Source organism: Rousettus aegyptiacus, unplaced genomic scaffold (genome assembly GCF_014176215.1).
Source record: "Rousettus aegyptiacus isolate mRouAeg1 unplaced genomic scaffold, mRouAeg1.p scaffold_m13_p_2, whole genome shotgun sequence".
NCBI lineage: Eukaryota > Metazoa > Chordata > Mammalia > Chiroptera > Pteropodidae > Rousettus > Rousettus aegyptiacus.
The window spans coordinates 89,915,240-89,931,758 of NW_023416295.1; the positions used below are offsets into that span (position 1 = coordinate 89,915,240).

The 16,519-nt window shown below is 34.7% G+C and overlaps 1 protein-coding gene across 2 annotated transcripts in view; it reads right to left on the reverse strand.

The window, feature by feature from the left end:
• Positions 1 to 2,863: 2,863 nt before the first annotated feature.
• The window catches only part of MAP3K2 (mitogen-activated protein kinase kinase kinase 2), a 76,812-nt gene continuing 63,156 nt past the window's right edge, over positions 2,864 to 16,519 (reverse strand). For both annotated transcript variants that reach the window (XM_016157065.2, XM_036236135.1), the window contains exons 16-17: positions 12,491 to 12,668; positions 2,864 to 11,756 (exon numbers count right to left, since the gene is read on the reverse strand). In XM_016157065.2, the coding sequence (XP_016012551.1) occupies positions 11,531 to 11,756; positions 12,491 to 12,668 (404 nt within the window). In that variant the 3' untranslated portion in view covers positions 2,864 to 11,530. The remainder of the gene's footprint in view (positions 11,757 to 12,490; positions 12,669 to 16,519) is intronic.

Genomic DNA, 16,519 nt, shown 5'->3' on the forward strand with positions numbered 1-16,519 from the left:
GGGATCTAATTTACAGGATGGTGAAAATAGTTAATACTGTATTATACTTGAAAGTTGCTAAGAGAGTAGATCTTAAGGTTCTCACCACACACGCACAAAAGAAATGGTAATTATGTTACATGATGGATAATGCTGTGGTGGTAATCATATTGCAATATGTGTATATCACATCAATATGTTGTAAACCTTGAACTTATGTTATATGTCAATTATATCTCAATAAAGCTGAGGGAAAAAATATTTTGTACTAAGCAAAAAAACTCCCACATTTATCATAAAAGTTTTAAAATTATAGATACACAAAAATAATCATCACTCATAACTCTGCCAACCACTTGAGTGACATATATCTTCTCCCAATATTTTTTCCTAAGTATTTTTTAACAAAAAGTGGAATCATACCATACATCTCATGTAACTTGCTCTTTCATTTAATAATACAAGAGTTCCATTGTGGATCTCCTAAAATTTATTCGCTCAGTCCTGTGTTGGTTAATATGTGTCAACTTGGCTAGGCTATAGTGTCCAGTTGCTTGGCAAACACCAATCACGTTACTGTTAAGATACTTCTTAGATGTAATTAACATTTACAATCAGCAGACTTTAAGTAAAGCAGAATACACTCAGTAATGTCAGTGGGCTTCATCCAATCAGTTGAAGGCCTGAAGAGGAAAGACAGCTTTCCCAATAAAAACAAAAATTCTGCCTCCAGACTGCAACACTAAAGTTCTGCCTCTCTGGAGAACACATACAGATTCTATTAAAGGAAAGTGGGCTACTGCTATAACGAACACCTAAAAATGTGGGACTGGCTTGGGATTTGGGTAATGGGTAGAGGATGGAAGAATTTTGAGACACATGGTAGAAATGGCCTAGATTGCCTTAAAGAGACTGTTACTAGAAACATGGCTACTAAAGGTGATTCCACTGAGTGCTCAGATGGAAATTAAAAATATACTATTGAAAGCTGGAGGAAAGGTGATCCTTGTTGTTAAGTGGTAAAGAACTTGGCTGATTTGTGTCCCATTGGGTGGAAAGAACTTGTAAGCAATGAAATTAGATATTTAGCTGGGAAGATTTCTGAGCAAAGGTTGAAGGTTCATTCAGCTTGATTTCTCTTTGCTACTAATAGCCAAATGTGAGAGAAAATAGATAAACTGAAAAAGAAATTGTTACGCAAAAAGGAACCAGAATGTGAAAATTTGGAAAAATCTCAACTTATCCATACTGCAAATAAAGAGAAAGAATGCTCTGGAGAAACCAGCGAGGGTGTGGCTGTACAGCTATTTGCTAAAAAGATTAGGCTTGTGATTTATGGATGCAATCAACTATCTCAGCGGAAACGCTCACAGCTTGGAAGGGGAAGGAGATGAGACTAAATGTAGGAAGGCTGTCAGACTTCTGGGATTCTACAGGAAGGAAAGAGACTGACAGAGCTATCCAGCTCTAAACATGTTAATCCTTTAAGAAAATGAAGACTGACAGTTCAGGGGCCAGCAGGGCTGCTGCTACTATCATGGCCCAAAGGGTCAGGCTCAGAGTGTCTGATGACTTTCTGGGCCACCCCCTTGGTTCAGAGGTGGGCAGTGCCACAACCTAGTGGACTTCTCAGGACAGAGCACGAAGCCAACAAGGACTTTCCTCAAGTCAAAATCATATGGAATTTGCCGTTAGGTTTTAGACTTGCTTGGGACCCAGGCCCAATTTTTCCTCCTGATGTCTCCCTTTTAAAATGAAAATGTTTATCCTCCACCTGTTCCACCTGAACGCAGGTAACTGGTCTGGTTTGACAAATTCACAGATGTAAAGAAATTTTGCTCCAGCATTAATCATACCCCAAGTCTTACCTATAATGATTTGAATGATTTAGATGGAGATTTGAGTTAATGTTTAGATGAAATGTTGTACTTTGAGTTGATGCTGGAATGTTTAAGACTGGGGTATGGTAGGATGGGGTGAATTTATTTGAAACATGGGAACGATATAAATTTTTATGGGCCATAGAACAGACTGTGAAATGGGTTTGCATTCCCCACAAAAAGCTATGTTGAAGTGTAGCCACCAAGACTTCAGAATGTGACCTTGTTTGGATATAGGGTCCTTACTGAGGTAGTCCAGTTAAAAAGAGTTAGAGTGGGCCCTAATCTAATGTGACTGGTGCCCTTATAAACACGGGAAACCTACAAAGGGAGAACACCATGTGAAGATAGGAGGCAGAAATTAGAGTTATTTTGCCATAAGCCAAGGTACACGTGGGGACACCGAAAGTTAAGGGAAAAGCAAAGAATAATTCAGAGGAAGCATGGCTGTGCTGACACCTTGATTTCGGACTTGCAGTCTCCCGAGTTGACAATAAATTCCTGTTGTTATAAGCCACTACGTTTGTCGTACTTTGTTATAATAGCCCCTATTGTTGGACATATAGGACCTCAATTTTGGGCATTTAGCTATGTCTTAGCACAACTGCAATCATTTCCACAGAATTAATTCCCAGATATAAAATTGCTTGGTCAGAAGATATATAAGATTCTGAGGCTTTTAACTTGCATTGCTAAGTTGGCTTCTATATGAAAGTATTAATTTAAATGATCTCCAATACTGTGGGGAACTTCCATTCCTTACACTTTGACAGGTTTTGTTTTGCTTGTTTTTAATCACTGTTAATTTCTGATTTGGCTAATCAAAGTCTCCAGGAGAAGATATGTCAGGCATGTTCGATAGGACATTATTGACTTACATCCTGAGATTTAGTTGCAATGTTTCTAGGTTAGTCTGTGCTTGGTCTCCTAGAAAGTGATCAAGTCAGGCAAAGCAGGGTCAACTATAAAGACACTATGTCCAAGAACAGGTCTGGACAAGCCAATCACAGTGGAAATAAATATCAGCTTTATTAACACTTAAAGTGCCATTCATTTAATTTCATTCCATAGTCCAGAAGGTTACTTAGAGTAACCCTTTGCACCACAATCTTTCAAAAAATGAACATGTAAGAAAAAGCAATTTTCATTGTGCTAATTATTGCAGGCCTTCATGCATGATAAATCTAAACAAAGATGTATGCCAACAATATACAAATTTCCATATAAACAAAGTCATTGGTCACTAACAAAATATAAACATGATTTCTTTCACATTAGTTTTTAAAAAGCTATTTACCAGCAAGAAAAAACAAGTACATTAAAACTGTAAAACTCAGAAATTTTATACATTTTTACAAGCACAATTATGAATGAACAACACAAAGTCAAAATATGCATGAAATGTGGCACATATCACACTGCATCTGGCTTCTGGTAGGTTTTTCTAATCATATCAACTCCTTGTAATATAAGCCTAGTGACATTCATTTCAACAGTGGACTTTATTTGTAACACAAGTAATTTTACATGGTACTGCATATTAAAAACAAGGTTTTCCTTAAGTACAATAACATTGTCAGATTGGAAATTTAATTTCCAATTATTTTTCTATCAGTGATTTAACATACACAGTACATTATGACACACAATGTATGTTTGGCTATTTCTAAACCAATTTATAGTCAATTATAGAGAATCACAATATATGAATGCATTGTTTTATAGATGAGGTCAGATCTTACCCAGTAAGAAAACAAAGTTGAAATCTTTGGGGTAGAATAAAGGAAACATTCAAAAACAACAGTAAGACTGGCCAACATCATCTGAAGATATAAAAATCTGGACATCTCTTCAAGATAATTTAGTTTCTCACATTTTTTTCATAGTTCTGAGAATTCGAAGGCCATTTAGTGGACAGTGTGTTTTTGCTACTGCTTAAAACTTATTTTTTCCTCTTAATCAGCATTTCAGAGAATTCTCAAAAGAGAATTCAATGCTCTTCCTTGCAAGAATATGTTAATTGATAGCTAAGTAAATTTGCGTCCAAATTCTGGAAATACAAACATATTTTAAATGGTTAAAAAAATTTTTTTAAAGTTTTGATCAGCCAGCTGAAAATATATTCATGTAGTAAATAAATCTCTTGGAAAGCTTTTTCATATATATTTAATTATTCTAACTAAACAGTACTCTTACAAAATAAATTCATAAAAATGTAGAAATGAAATGAAAACAAGAAATTACTGGGATATATACATATGCCTACAGACAGAAAAAGACATTACCACACAACACACATCCCCTGATATGCAGTTACAAGCATACTTTCAACTCAGTCATGGATTTTAGAATATATATAAAATCAGAAAGTGATGTTGAGTTCAACTCCTGGGTTCCTCAACAAAGATAGAACCATAGGTAAGTATACTTTGTAAAAGCAAGAAGGTCCATTTAAGTGTAATAGCAGTGCAGTTACTGATGGCTACATCTCGAAAGAAGTTAAAACGTAGAGACACAGACAGTAGTTCAATGCACGCATTCATGATGCTCATACATCCATCAACAATAATTGGTCAGAGTAGTAAATCAGTGTACAAATTAAACATTTCCAAAATGTGCAAAACAGTCAACTTTGATAAGAAAAAAAAACCTTTATACATAATTATAAACAGCCCGTCATTCAACTAAGATTAAAAATGTTTACAGACAGAAACTAATAGTTTAAATATAAAGAATTTAATGGCTACATTAAAAAAATGTACAGTAGGCCAAAGGGTAAATTTACAAATTGATAATCATAGTTTTTAACAATTAAAGTTTATTCCCAAATTTATCCTAAGTTTACATTGATATTTTATTTACAATGATTGAATAAAAAGAACCATGCGAAATGTTAAGAGATGTCAGACATAAAAGTATTTTTGGTATTAACTTTTATAATATTTCAGAATGCAGGGTAGCAAATTTTAAAACAGCAATAGAAAAAATGTAAACCTTTTACTAATTAAGATTGTATCTAAAAACAATCATTTGTTTTTAAAGAAGTATCCTTATCCTTAGACCCTGTACTTTCACAGGGTATATTGCAAGGGTTTGGCCCACTTTCTTTTGCCCAAAAGCCTTTTCAGCTCAAATGTTTCTATCAGTCCTCTCTTATTCCAGGTGGGAAAAAAATTTTTGGAAAAATGAGAATACGTCAAATCCATTTTGGAGCCTAAGTATCTAACAGAATTTAAGATGTAATTTTGTTACTTTTCTCTCCCCTCCAAGTAATGCTAATACTAAATCACCACTAGTTACAAGTTTGTAAAAAATAACTTCTTAAAAAAATAAATAAATAAATGAACATAAAAGTGCTTTTCAGCATAGTCACAAATTTTGCTGTTCTCAACTGGCATTAAGAAACTCAGAGATCCTTTTTTGGGGACAAATTCTGCATGTATACTGGAGGACAGACTTTTGCTTATGTTCCAAAATGTCTATGGCACAAAGCAGACGTCAGTCTAATTTTCTTCACAGCTTTCCTGAAATGCCCCTCAAGTCAAACACAAGTTCATAAACGTTAAGACACTAGAAAGTACGCCACAAACCAGAGGCATCATATGTCAATGTGTGTGTACGCATGTACACACACACGCGCGCACGTGCGCGCGCCTATGGTCAACTGATGTTAAGATTGGCACATGTATAAGCTCAAGTCTGTAATGTCTATATAGTTCCGCAATAGTTGAAGTAAATCCTACATGTGTACATACAAATACTGAGCACCTGTCCTTTCGCTTGAAGGAAAGACTGAGATACAAATTCTACTAATATTTGTTTTATAATTTTTATACTATTAGCTTACAGGTGGGTAGAAGCACAATGCTAATCATTTTGGCTATGTATGCAGGGAATATAAAAGCTTTGGTTTAAAGTGATTCTGATAATACAGATTGTGAATACAAACACGAAGTAATCAGGTGTAGGGAATAACAGTACTCACTGTTTAATGTCTTTGCTATTATTAACAAAGATACCATATTACTGTTAATTAAAATGCAGAATTATAAAAAAATATGAAGAATTACATAAAAGACTGTATGCAGGCAATGGATAAAATTTATTCTTTTCTTTATTATAGCTATGACTCCTTCTTCAACCTTCTGGAACTAAACCACATCCGCTCTACCACTGAGAAGATTCTCTACTCCCCTGAGAGCTCACTACCATCTGCAGCTCTGAAAGGTGAGCACGAGGAAATGGCTGGCTCTGGCACTTCCCACACCAACTGTGGCATTCTGTGGCAGAAGTCCAAGCAAAGCTAAGGAGAGCTGTGAAGAAGGAACAGCGGCTTCGCAGCGCGCCTTCCCTAGCCAACCAAAAGGAGGTACAACACAAGTTCCTTCTGGATACTCGGTAAGCTAAGGAAGCTTGTTTTGATAATGTCTGGCAGAATTTCTATTCTAAAATTCATGAAGAAAAATTACTTTCTATGTAAGGACTACATATAAGATATTATACACACATACAAATTCAATTTTAATCTACTTTTAGCAACCAAGAGCTTGACAATTTACAATAAATAACTTTATCAAACAATCATTTGTCCTAGTTACTTGTGGAAAATGTGCTAGCATTCCTACCCGAGGATGATTACCCTCATCCGTCATCAGTAGGTCATACACATTTGAGTTGTTCTTCCAAGAACAGAGACTAATCTAACTCAACATTCATACCTTGCCTTTCTTCCCAGCTCTGCCCCAAATACACACACACACACACACACACACACACACACGTACACACTTCACAGAAAAACTAGAGTTTTAGTCAAAATGTTAGGTTAGAATTTGCTATCCCTGGATTTCTTGCTCGTTGCCCTAACTCTCATTGCCTTAACATTTGTAAACCATTTACATGACTTCTTTAGGGCAAAATCAACCATTCTAGCTCTGTTATGAAAATCATAACTGAACCATGATATACAAAAGATCTGGACAGTGTCAATATGATTGAAAATCAAGTAATCAACCTGGGAAACAATTTATTATGTCCCTTTTGAATTAGAATACCTCTTTCCATCCTTATCTTAGTTCACATCTAGACTGCAGTGTGTCTATATTAGACTAATGCTAACGTTTGTTTTCTAACATAAAGAAAATAGAGGTAGAAAAGGGTAGGAGGAGGAAGCAGGCATTAAGAAATGTTTAAGGGCCAATACACTGCCTAAGGCCAAATCAACTCTTGAAGCTACTGATTTTGGGAAAAAACCCTTCATTTCAGTGGGTAACTTGAATTATTATTGATATAAAATAAAATTAAGGCATAGAGAGAAAAAGGCACTACCGAAAATTAATCATTAAATTGATTTTCATGAGCATTTAACCAATCCTAAAATTCAAATAAATATGAACATTAATTATATTTGTAACAAAGGTCAAACAATATAAAACGGTCTGGTCTCAAGAAATTGTACTGATCTTAGTATAAATAACACTACTGACAGAATTCAATTTCTATCAAGTGGTTTGGGTAGTTTAACAATTTAGACCTAAAGAAAATAGTTTTTTTCCTTTAAAAGAAACAGTAGGAAAAAAAACACTGAAACTGTTTGAGCAGAAGCTTGGTTTTATAAGAGGGAGTCCTGAGAGAGAGAGGCTGCCTGATCTACAGAGGTCCCTCTAATTTGGGGATATTTTTAATCTCTGTTAATGACATTTTAGTTTAAAACAGCCAACGATTACCCCCAAACTGCGTTCCCCTTACATTATAAAAATAACATTTTAAAACATCATTGCTTTACTTTCAGAGTTAGGGTATGCCCATGTTTCCTCCTAGACTGTGACCTCCCTTTAGTACCTGACACAATAAGCCACCATTATTGAATAAGCAAATGAAAAAGATTCGTCTATTTTTTTAAAAAACTGATATATTACTATACTTGATTGACACCAGGTGATTTTATGTCAAGCTGTCAGTCCCGAGACCCCAAATGAAATAATTGGCACAGAACTCTGCCATAGGCCAAGGGGTTTGTATCTAGCAAACATCTTATCTTTTGCACCCAAGCTTGATCTTCCCTATAAACTATTCAAATTTTATTTTCTTAATGACTTCATGTATGTTTTAACAATTCCATCTCAGAAATACTACAGACCAGACCTGACATATGTAAGTGAAGCAGCAGAAAGCTACTCTAAATAAATAATTTCACCTTTCTAATGTAGTTTCTATTGCGAATAACATAAAGACTCTCAAGTGAGAGCCAATTCAATTTACTCTAAAATAAGTTTAATTTTTTTTGTAGTTCAGCCTGTGAATTTCAATATCTTGTATAAATATGTAAGGTTGACTATGCCTTTGAAAACTTTCTAAGGCAACAGTCTTCAATATTTTTCAAGTCGGAAACATGCTTTTGTAAATGAGGAAAACTGAAAAATTTTCAAAATATTCACACTGAAAATTTCAAAGTCTATATATTTTAAATACATTTTAAATAATTATCAACCATCAAATTTTCCATTAGTCATTATATTTTTCAACCCTTTTATTCAATACACTTTGTTTGCAATGTAAAAGATCTTATATTTGGCCCAACTTAAGTCATCATACCATTTTGAATCTCTCAAGGCCTAAGTAGAAAGAGATTTCCTGAAAAGCACATGTAAGACTGCTAGTGAATCTTCTCCAGCACCAAAAAGTCTGCCACAATCAAAGCAGAATGCATTTTAAAGGCACAAAGTCAGCAGTCTGGCCATTTTCCAGCCTCAGCAAAGAAACATTACAGTATAGAAGAATCAGTTGTGCATTTAAAAAAAATACATTTAGAGTCATCTTAAAAAGTTCAAATTTCATTTGTTGATCCATACCATTATTAGAAAGAAAAAAATTGGAGTGTTATATCTAACTTCCCCTGATAGAGGTGTTTTCTTTCAGAATTTTATTTTTTTAATTTACTTTTGGTCTTTCATACCTCCCCGCTTCAAGCTTTTTTGTTCTAGTAGCTTTTATATATATTAACTTTTATTGTGGTTTTTGGTACCATTACAACTTGTTTGAAATAAATTCACATCACATTTTATATAGTAACTCTGTAAACTATTAGTCTGTTTTTAAGTCTTTACATAAAGAACAGTATTTTCCCATAGCTAATAATATTTCTTATAAAACAAAGGTCATCTGCAGCAGTGTTAAGTAGTAGCTTCTTTTCAGATGATTTTATTTTCCATAGCATTTAAAGAGAAGAGAGACTAAAAAACAGCAAACAATTTTGCTTTGGGTTTCACAGTCTCCCAAGATTTCCCTCTAACGAGCATCTGTCTCTTATTGTGCACTGCTGGTTACCCTGACAGACTAAAAATAAGCCAAAAGGAAATCATAACCACACAAGACAAAGAAACAAATGAAAAGCCCACTGGTCCAGATACTAGAATCTTGCTCAAGTAGAAGAGATGCTTTCGCTCATAAAAAAAAAAAAAGAAAAAATTATAATAGATCCATATCCTTGGGGACTATGTATACAGCACAAAATTTGACAGTTGATTTTCTAGGGGGAGGGGGCCATTAATTTCTATTCTTCCTGGTGAATTGCTTCCTTTGATTAAAAGGGTATGGGAGAAATCCTGACAAGTATATTTGGGCTTTGACTTCTCAGGCTAGCTGGTGGAATTTCATATTTCCGACAAGGAATGCCGGATAGGACCTTGGCACAGTGAACCAAGACCTACCTAACATCAGAAACAGTGTTTTAAAAGAGTCCCTAAGGAGTATACCATTTGGCAGAAAATAAAATACCTGAGCCCCCTATGAATCCCATGAAAGGCATCATACCTAGGGCCTCCAGGAAGACTACTATTTTTTAGATCTTAAAATAAATTACTTAGTACTTGCTTTAATATACTGAAAAAAAAAATGCAAGTGGCCAAATTACCAATATCGTTCACATTTTTCAGTAGCACAAGTCCATTAGAGACAGTGGAATTCAACTCTTCCATTTAATGTCCTTGCTCTTAGTGGATACAATATACTAGAAATACCTGGCAGTTTTTTAACCTTCTTATAAAGTAGTTAATACTTTGTTTTGATATGCTTTTCTTTTCCTGCAATTATAAGTTGACTTTTGAGGTAAGAATATATACAAATGGCTGAGTTCAGTAAGCTCCATGTTTAAATTCATTTTCTTTCTAAAATGAAATTTACTGGTTTGGGTGCACCACGCAGCTCATAAGAATCAGATTGCTATTTGCTGTTATCATTCACTTGACTTGAAGTAGTAGTATCTGCTCTTGTAAAACCCTCATTATGCATTATATCCTTTTCTCTCTGAAATTTACTTTTTACAAGTTATCAGCTTATAACTGGCTGGTTTTATAACAGGGTTTCTTAACTTTGGCATTTTTGACATTTGGGACAGGATAATTCTTTGTTGGAGGTGCGAGATGCTATCCTTGTACGCTGTAGTTTGTTTAGTAGCATCCCTGGCTTCTACTGACTAGATACCACTAGCATTCTCCCGGTTATAACAACCAAAAATGTGTCTGGTAATTGCCAAATGACAAGAGAAATTAGCCCCCTAACTTGAGAACCACTGGTTTTCATGATAGCTATTTTTTGAGGAGCTTTAGTATTTTGTGATCCCAAGAACTAGGGTTTTATCGCATGACACTAGTTTTATGGATACTCTAGGTTCAACTCTTAGTTCCTAAAAATATGTTATCTATGACAATCAGGATCCAGAAACAGGAAGATACAGCATACATTATTCTGATTACGTCTCCTTTCCCTTAATTTTGGGACTGTCTCTCTCAGGTAAAGAACATAGTTTTAAATATATTAAACAGTACTTAGTTCTTTGCATTATTTCTATTGACTGGCAAATGTGGTCTCTTCTACTCACATATTAGAGCAATCTCCTTTTGCCTTTTAATTTGGACTTGCTCATTGTCTTCCCATATCTGTTTTAAAATAAAATAGTATCCTTAAAAAACAACAACAACAAAAAACAAAGCTATCCCTCAAGGTTTACAGATTCCAGTAACATGGATCTTTTATAGTGTACTTGCTTCTTATACTGGTTAGGATTAACAAATAAACATACTTCTTAGAGATTCATGTTTTCTATCAAGATTTCTACTGAGCAAAAAGCTTGGTAAACAGAGGTTTGGATTCTAAAGAATACAGATAAAAGAAGGAATCTATATTCTTTAAGTTGAGTACCTACCCTAAACTGAAGTTTAGGGCTCAATCCCACAAATGAGGATCCATTTTAAATACTATCACTAAAAACTACAAATTATACATAATTTTCTCCTTGTTTTCCATGTCTCCCCAACCAATCTGTCAGTGACACAGGGAAAGACTACAATCTTTAGGTATTCCAAATGATTTGTTTGTACTAAAAAGAGTGACTATGTACTAAAGTGCTTTATCTCTCTGAACCACATCAGTACATTATAAAAATTTAAAAAAAAGTTTCAAGTTCTTGTAAGGGAAAAAAAAAAGATTAAATATAAAAAATTTAGGTTACTATTATTATTAGGCAAATTTAACCAAGAATCAAGAGAAACTTTTTCCCTCTTGTCTTTTTTTTCTCCCCCATCTCTCTTTTTTATACAAAAGAAAGTGCAGTCAGAGAGAAGGTGAATGAACAGGTGGGAGCTAGGTAGAGGCACAGGAGAGGTTACTGGCTGCTAGTGATAGTGCACAAACATGTGCCTTAAGAGTTCATCAGCTGAAGGTCTCAGTTTGGCCTCTACAAAGATCCGTTTGAGGAAATCTCGAGTATAGTCTGAGACATGAGGTGGCAGCTTTGGGTTGGTTGGCTGAGTGGCGATTTTAAAGATGGCAGCCATTGCTTCAAATTCCGCCCAAGGAGGCTTTTCAGTTAACATTTCTACCACAGTACAGCCCACACTCCTAAAAAATTGAAAAAATACATTACATAAACAATATCATCATGAAAGAAAGCCAGTTAACTACAAAATGAGAAACAGGAGTGAAATCCACATACATTTAAATATGACTCGATTTCAAGTTTAGTTTCATTAAAAGGTTGTAATTACATAAAACCATAACTTAAGCATGAAAATAAACCACAATTTAAGCATGAAAATAAACTGCAATTTAAGGACTGACTCAAAGGGTTAGGCAAAGCACATTATTCATTTTATAATTTTTGCTTTATGTGATTCTCTAACTTGACATTAAATGTAATTTAGAAATTCTTTGTCTGCCTTTAGGTGCCTAAAATGAATATCCATTAAAAACTTTTCTGCTGGGAAGTAGGAAATAGTCATTTTATGTTCTAACTTAAAATTATTAAGCAATTAAAGATTAATTGAATTATAAGAGACTAGTGATACATATTAATTACTTTTAAAGTTCTTCAGGAAAATAAAATGAAGATAGTTTTCTAATGCTGAAGTTTGCTTAGGATGAAAGGCTTCCTACACAATGGAAGACAGGTTCAAGAACTCTATTTAATTAATGATTAAGTGTCAAACGGCATAATTAAAATGATATGAATCCTTGTAATCCTAACATCCTATTTCAAAACTACAAAAGAGAATTAAAATCTGGCTCAGTAATTTCCATCCGGGGTAGAAATAAGAAGGCGGGTGTTTTCAGGCAAACCCAGCTTTAAAACCTACCAGATATCTGCTTTTCTGCCATAGCCTTCTCCACTAATCACTTCAGGGCTCATCCAGTATGGTGTGCCTGTGACGGACTTCATTCCTGTACCCGAAAGACAGATGGTTTGAAGTCGTTTGCTGGCCCCAAAATCTCCTAATTTGACATTGCCTGTTGAATCTCGCAGAATATTTGCCCCTAAAAATAAGAAATAACCTCATTTAATTATTTTTATTGGCAGTTTTGAATATAAAAAAACTATGGCAGAGAATTAAACTTATTAGACTAAACTAGGCTGATTTTCATCTTCTGAGTAGTACCAGTCATACTGCCAGTCACACTCACAGTCACTGCTCATTAAGGATTTACATGAACTGAATTTTTAGAGTCAGGTATATGCATTAGAACCTAAGAAGGTTCTCCCATTGCAAAGGACTGGTGTAATGAGAGGTGAGTGTAAAAAAGAAGTGTAAGGGGTAAGAGCTAAGAATGTGAAGACCAGAGAAAGATGGAGAACATCAGTAGACTCTCAGGCCCAGGTTCTCTTTTAAAAAGCAAAAAGCTCCTGGCTAAAGCTTATTTCTCTAGATGGAACTTCCTGAGGAAACCTCGCCATCAAAACTTCCACTTAGTAATATTTTTTTGGATATATCTCCTTGGGCGGGGAAACAAACAAAAATAAAATGGTACCACATCATACTAAAAACTTTTGCACAGCAAAGGAAACCATCAGCAAAACAATGACAAACTACTGAATGGGAGAACATATTTGCCAATGATAAATCCGATAAAGGTTAGTATCTAAAATTTATTAAAAACTCAACAACACCAAAAAAACAAACAATCTGATTAAAAAGTGGGCGGAGGACCTGAACAGGCATTTCTCCAAAGAATATATACAGAAGGCTAACAGACATATGAGAAGATGCTCAACATCACTAATTATCAGAGCAATGCAAATTAAAACCACAATGAGGTATCACCTCATACCTGTTAGAATGGCTATCATCAATAAATCAAAAAATAAAACATGTTGGTGAGAATGTGGAGAAAAGGAACCCTTGTGCGCTCTCGTTGGTGGAATTGCAAACTGGTGTAGCCACTATGGAAAATATGGAGGTTCCTCAAAAAATTAAAAATAGAGCTATACCTCATGACCTAGCAATTCCACTTCTAGGTATTTATCCAAAAAAATCCAAAACACTAATTCAAAAAGATATTTGCATCCCTGTGTTCACTGTAGTATTACTGACAATAACCAAGATATGGAAGCAACCTAAGTAACTGAATAAAGATATTTATACAGTGGAATATTACTTGGCCATAAAATAGAACAAAATCTTACCATTTGCAACAACATGGATAGACCTAGAGAGTATTATGCTAGTGAAAAAGGTCAAACAGAGAAAGACAAATACCATATGATATCATTTCTAAGTGGAATCTAAAAAACAAAATAACAAACAAAACAGAAACAAACTCATAGATACAGAGAACAAACTGATGGTTGCCAGATAGGAGGGGGATTTGGAGGCTGGGTGAAAAAGGGGAAGGAATTAAGAAGTACAAATTGGCAGTTATAAAATGGTCACGAGGATGTCAAGTACAGCATCAGGAACATATCAGTAATATTGTGATAACTATGTATGGTGCCAGGTGGGTACTAGACCTATCAGGGGGGTCACTTCGTAAGTTATATAAATGTACAACCACTATACTGCACACCTGAAACTACTATAATATTGAATATCAACTGTAAATGAATTTTTTTTAATTTTAATATTTAAAAAACCCCAAATAAACTTCAAGCACTTTCCCCCTTCTATAACTTAATGTCAGTTATATTTTAATTTTTTTCCATTAGTTAAAATTTTTATTAGTAAACAGAGTAGTACATGTCCACTACTTTGAACTTCAACCATTTACAAAATGAAAATAATAACAGGTTTTATAAGTGGTTATGAGAATAAAAGGAAACCTTATTAAGAAGTTTTACTAAATGCTTACTGTATGGAAGGCAGTAGGTAATACAATAATGTAAGTTCCCTTTCATTGCACCCCACTGCTTTTCTTTACAATGGTCCAGCTGAGAAAATAAAGTTTAGCATTGGAATTTTTGCCAGAAAAGCTCTCACTCCATAATCAACCATATAAGGTAGCTAAGAAAAGCTTTTTTATCATTTAGGTTAAGTACTGATTTAGTCAATAATTATTTATGTGTCCTTGAATGTGTCATTGGTGTGTAAAGCCATTTGAGATCATAATTCTGATTATTCTAAAGGTTGATAATAAAGATAAACAAACTTTTATTTAAAGAACATCAAATGATAAAAGTAAAGCATTTAATGATTCTGTTCTTTAAAAAGTTAAGTGAGAAGCCAGTTCACAAGTAAAACATGTAAAACAGAGAGGGAATCAATCGTGAACCTGGCTTGCAAAAGCCCTTGATCCACTGGTATACATCTACTGCTTTTACCTACTGTCAGCTCAAGACACTCAAACCAACTGTGTGGGGATAAAGGCTGCATATCTTATTACCAGTTCCCTTGAGATCTGCGGCTAAATCTCTTTTTGTAATTTGAGCTTAATTACCTTTGAAAGAGGGGCACCAGTCATTTTAGTTTTTCTCAACATTGGGGTTTGCTTTATAGTAATTCTACTTCTCAGTTGCTATACATTTTAAATCTCTTCTAAGCAAGTTTAAGCTTTCTGTTTCAAAATTTCATTTATTTCTATAATAAACTTTTAATTTTATTTATCATAAACTGACCTTGATCGCCTGGCTTAAAGGAGTGTCTGTTGAATTCTCTACTGTGAAGTTACTCTTTCTCCCCTTTGCATACTGTACTCTTTGGGAGACGGTCACTATGTGCAGCCCACAGTTAAGGAATTAGGAGTTATGCTCCCTGCTGAGCAGACAAAAAAATTATTTGGAATTATGCTGCATAGGAGATTTGTCTCTCCCATTTACTTATTAGATCATTCATTTATGTCAGCATGAATACATGGATATTTATTTTATGTCTTGGGTTATAAATCAATATACTTTTTTTTTTCTTGCTGAAGTTGGTCCAGCTTTGGCCATTAGGAACTCTTTCTATGGGCTCCTTTGTCCCTTTGTGATCTCAGATTATTATGTTCTTGTTTGATGTTGATTTAGGGTTTTTTGTTTTTCGCGTTTTCTTACCCTCAGACACTATTAGATGCTCAACCTGTATATTTCCTGCGCCGGTCCTCAGCACCGGCCACTTCTCCAAGGAGCCCTAAAAGGAACTCTAAAGTTCATTTTAATAAAGAATGATATCAGAAACCTAGATCTGGATACAAGGTTCATTTATTTTTTATTCTCTATGTTCCACATTATCATTTTTTAAAATCAACCGTTTTTTCTGGGCTTATAAGTCTTGTTTCTGTCATATAAATTATTTCTGGTCTCATATATAAAATACCTGTTTTTAAATAAGCAATTTATTTTAACTGAAATTTTAATTTTTAAACTTTACTTCAGTTCTTATATTTAAGTCTTCTGTAACCTTACCTATATGATATATTTTTTTTTAAATCATATTTGTCCTCTTATCCACCACCCCTCTACCTCCCAACCCCTATCCTTTTCAAAGGCCTCTAAGGAGGAGAGTGAATAGTGGAGAAAAGCTACATTAAGGAGAGGAGAGAATGTAGACTGTCCGTCCCCACCATTAAGCTTCCGTACTTGTCTTTCTGTTGTCCCAGCAAACTCCCCAGCCTAGTCAATGATGGCTCTCCAAAGCCTTTCTCCAGGGGAGGACACGAGGTCCATTCTCTGCATGCCATAAGCCTAAGTGAGGCGCAGTACCAGCGATCCTGTAAAACAGCACTATCTACCCCTACCCCATTTAACATCTCCCATGTCCAATACTTAAGAAGGACTCCGTCAAAAAAAAGTCACTATCTCTTAAAACATTCTACCAGGGAAAAGACAACAAACAAGCCAGATTTTACTGGCTACAAACTGGGAAGGAACAGTCCAGGCAGGTCACAGACAAGGAAAGTTCTCTCTAGGGAGTAAT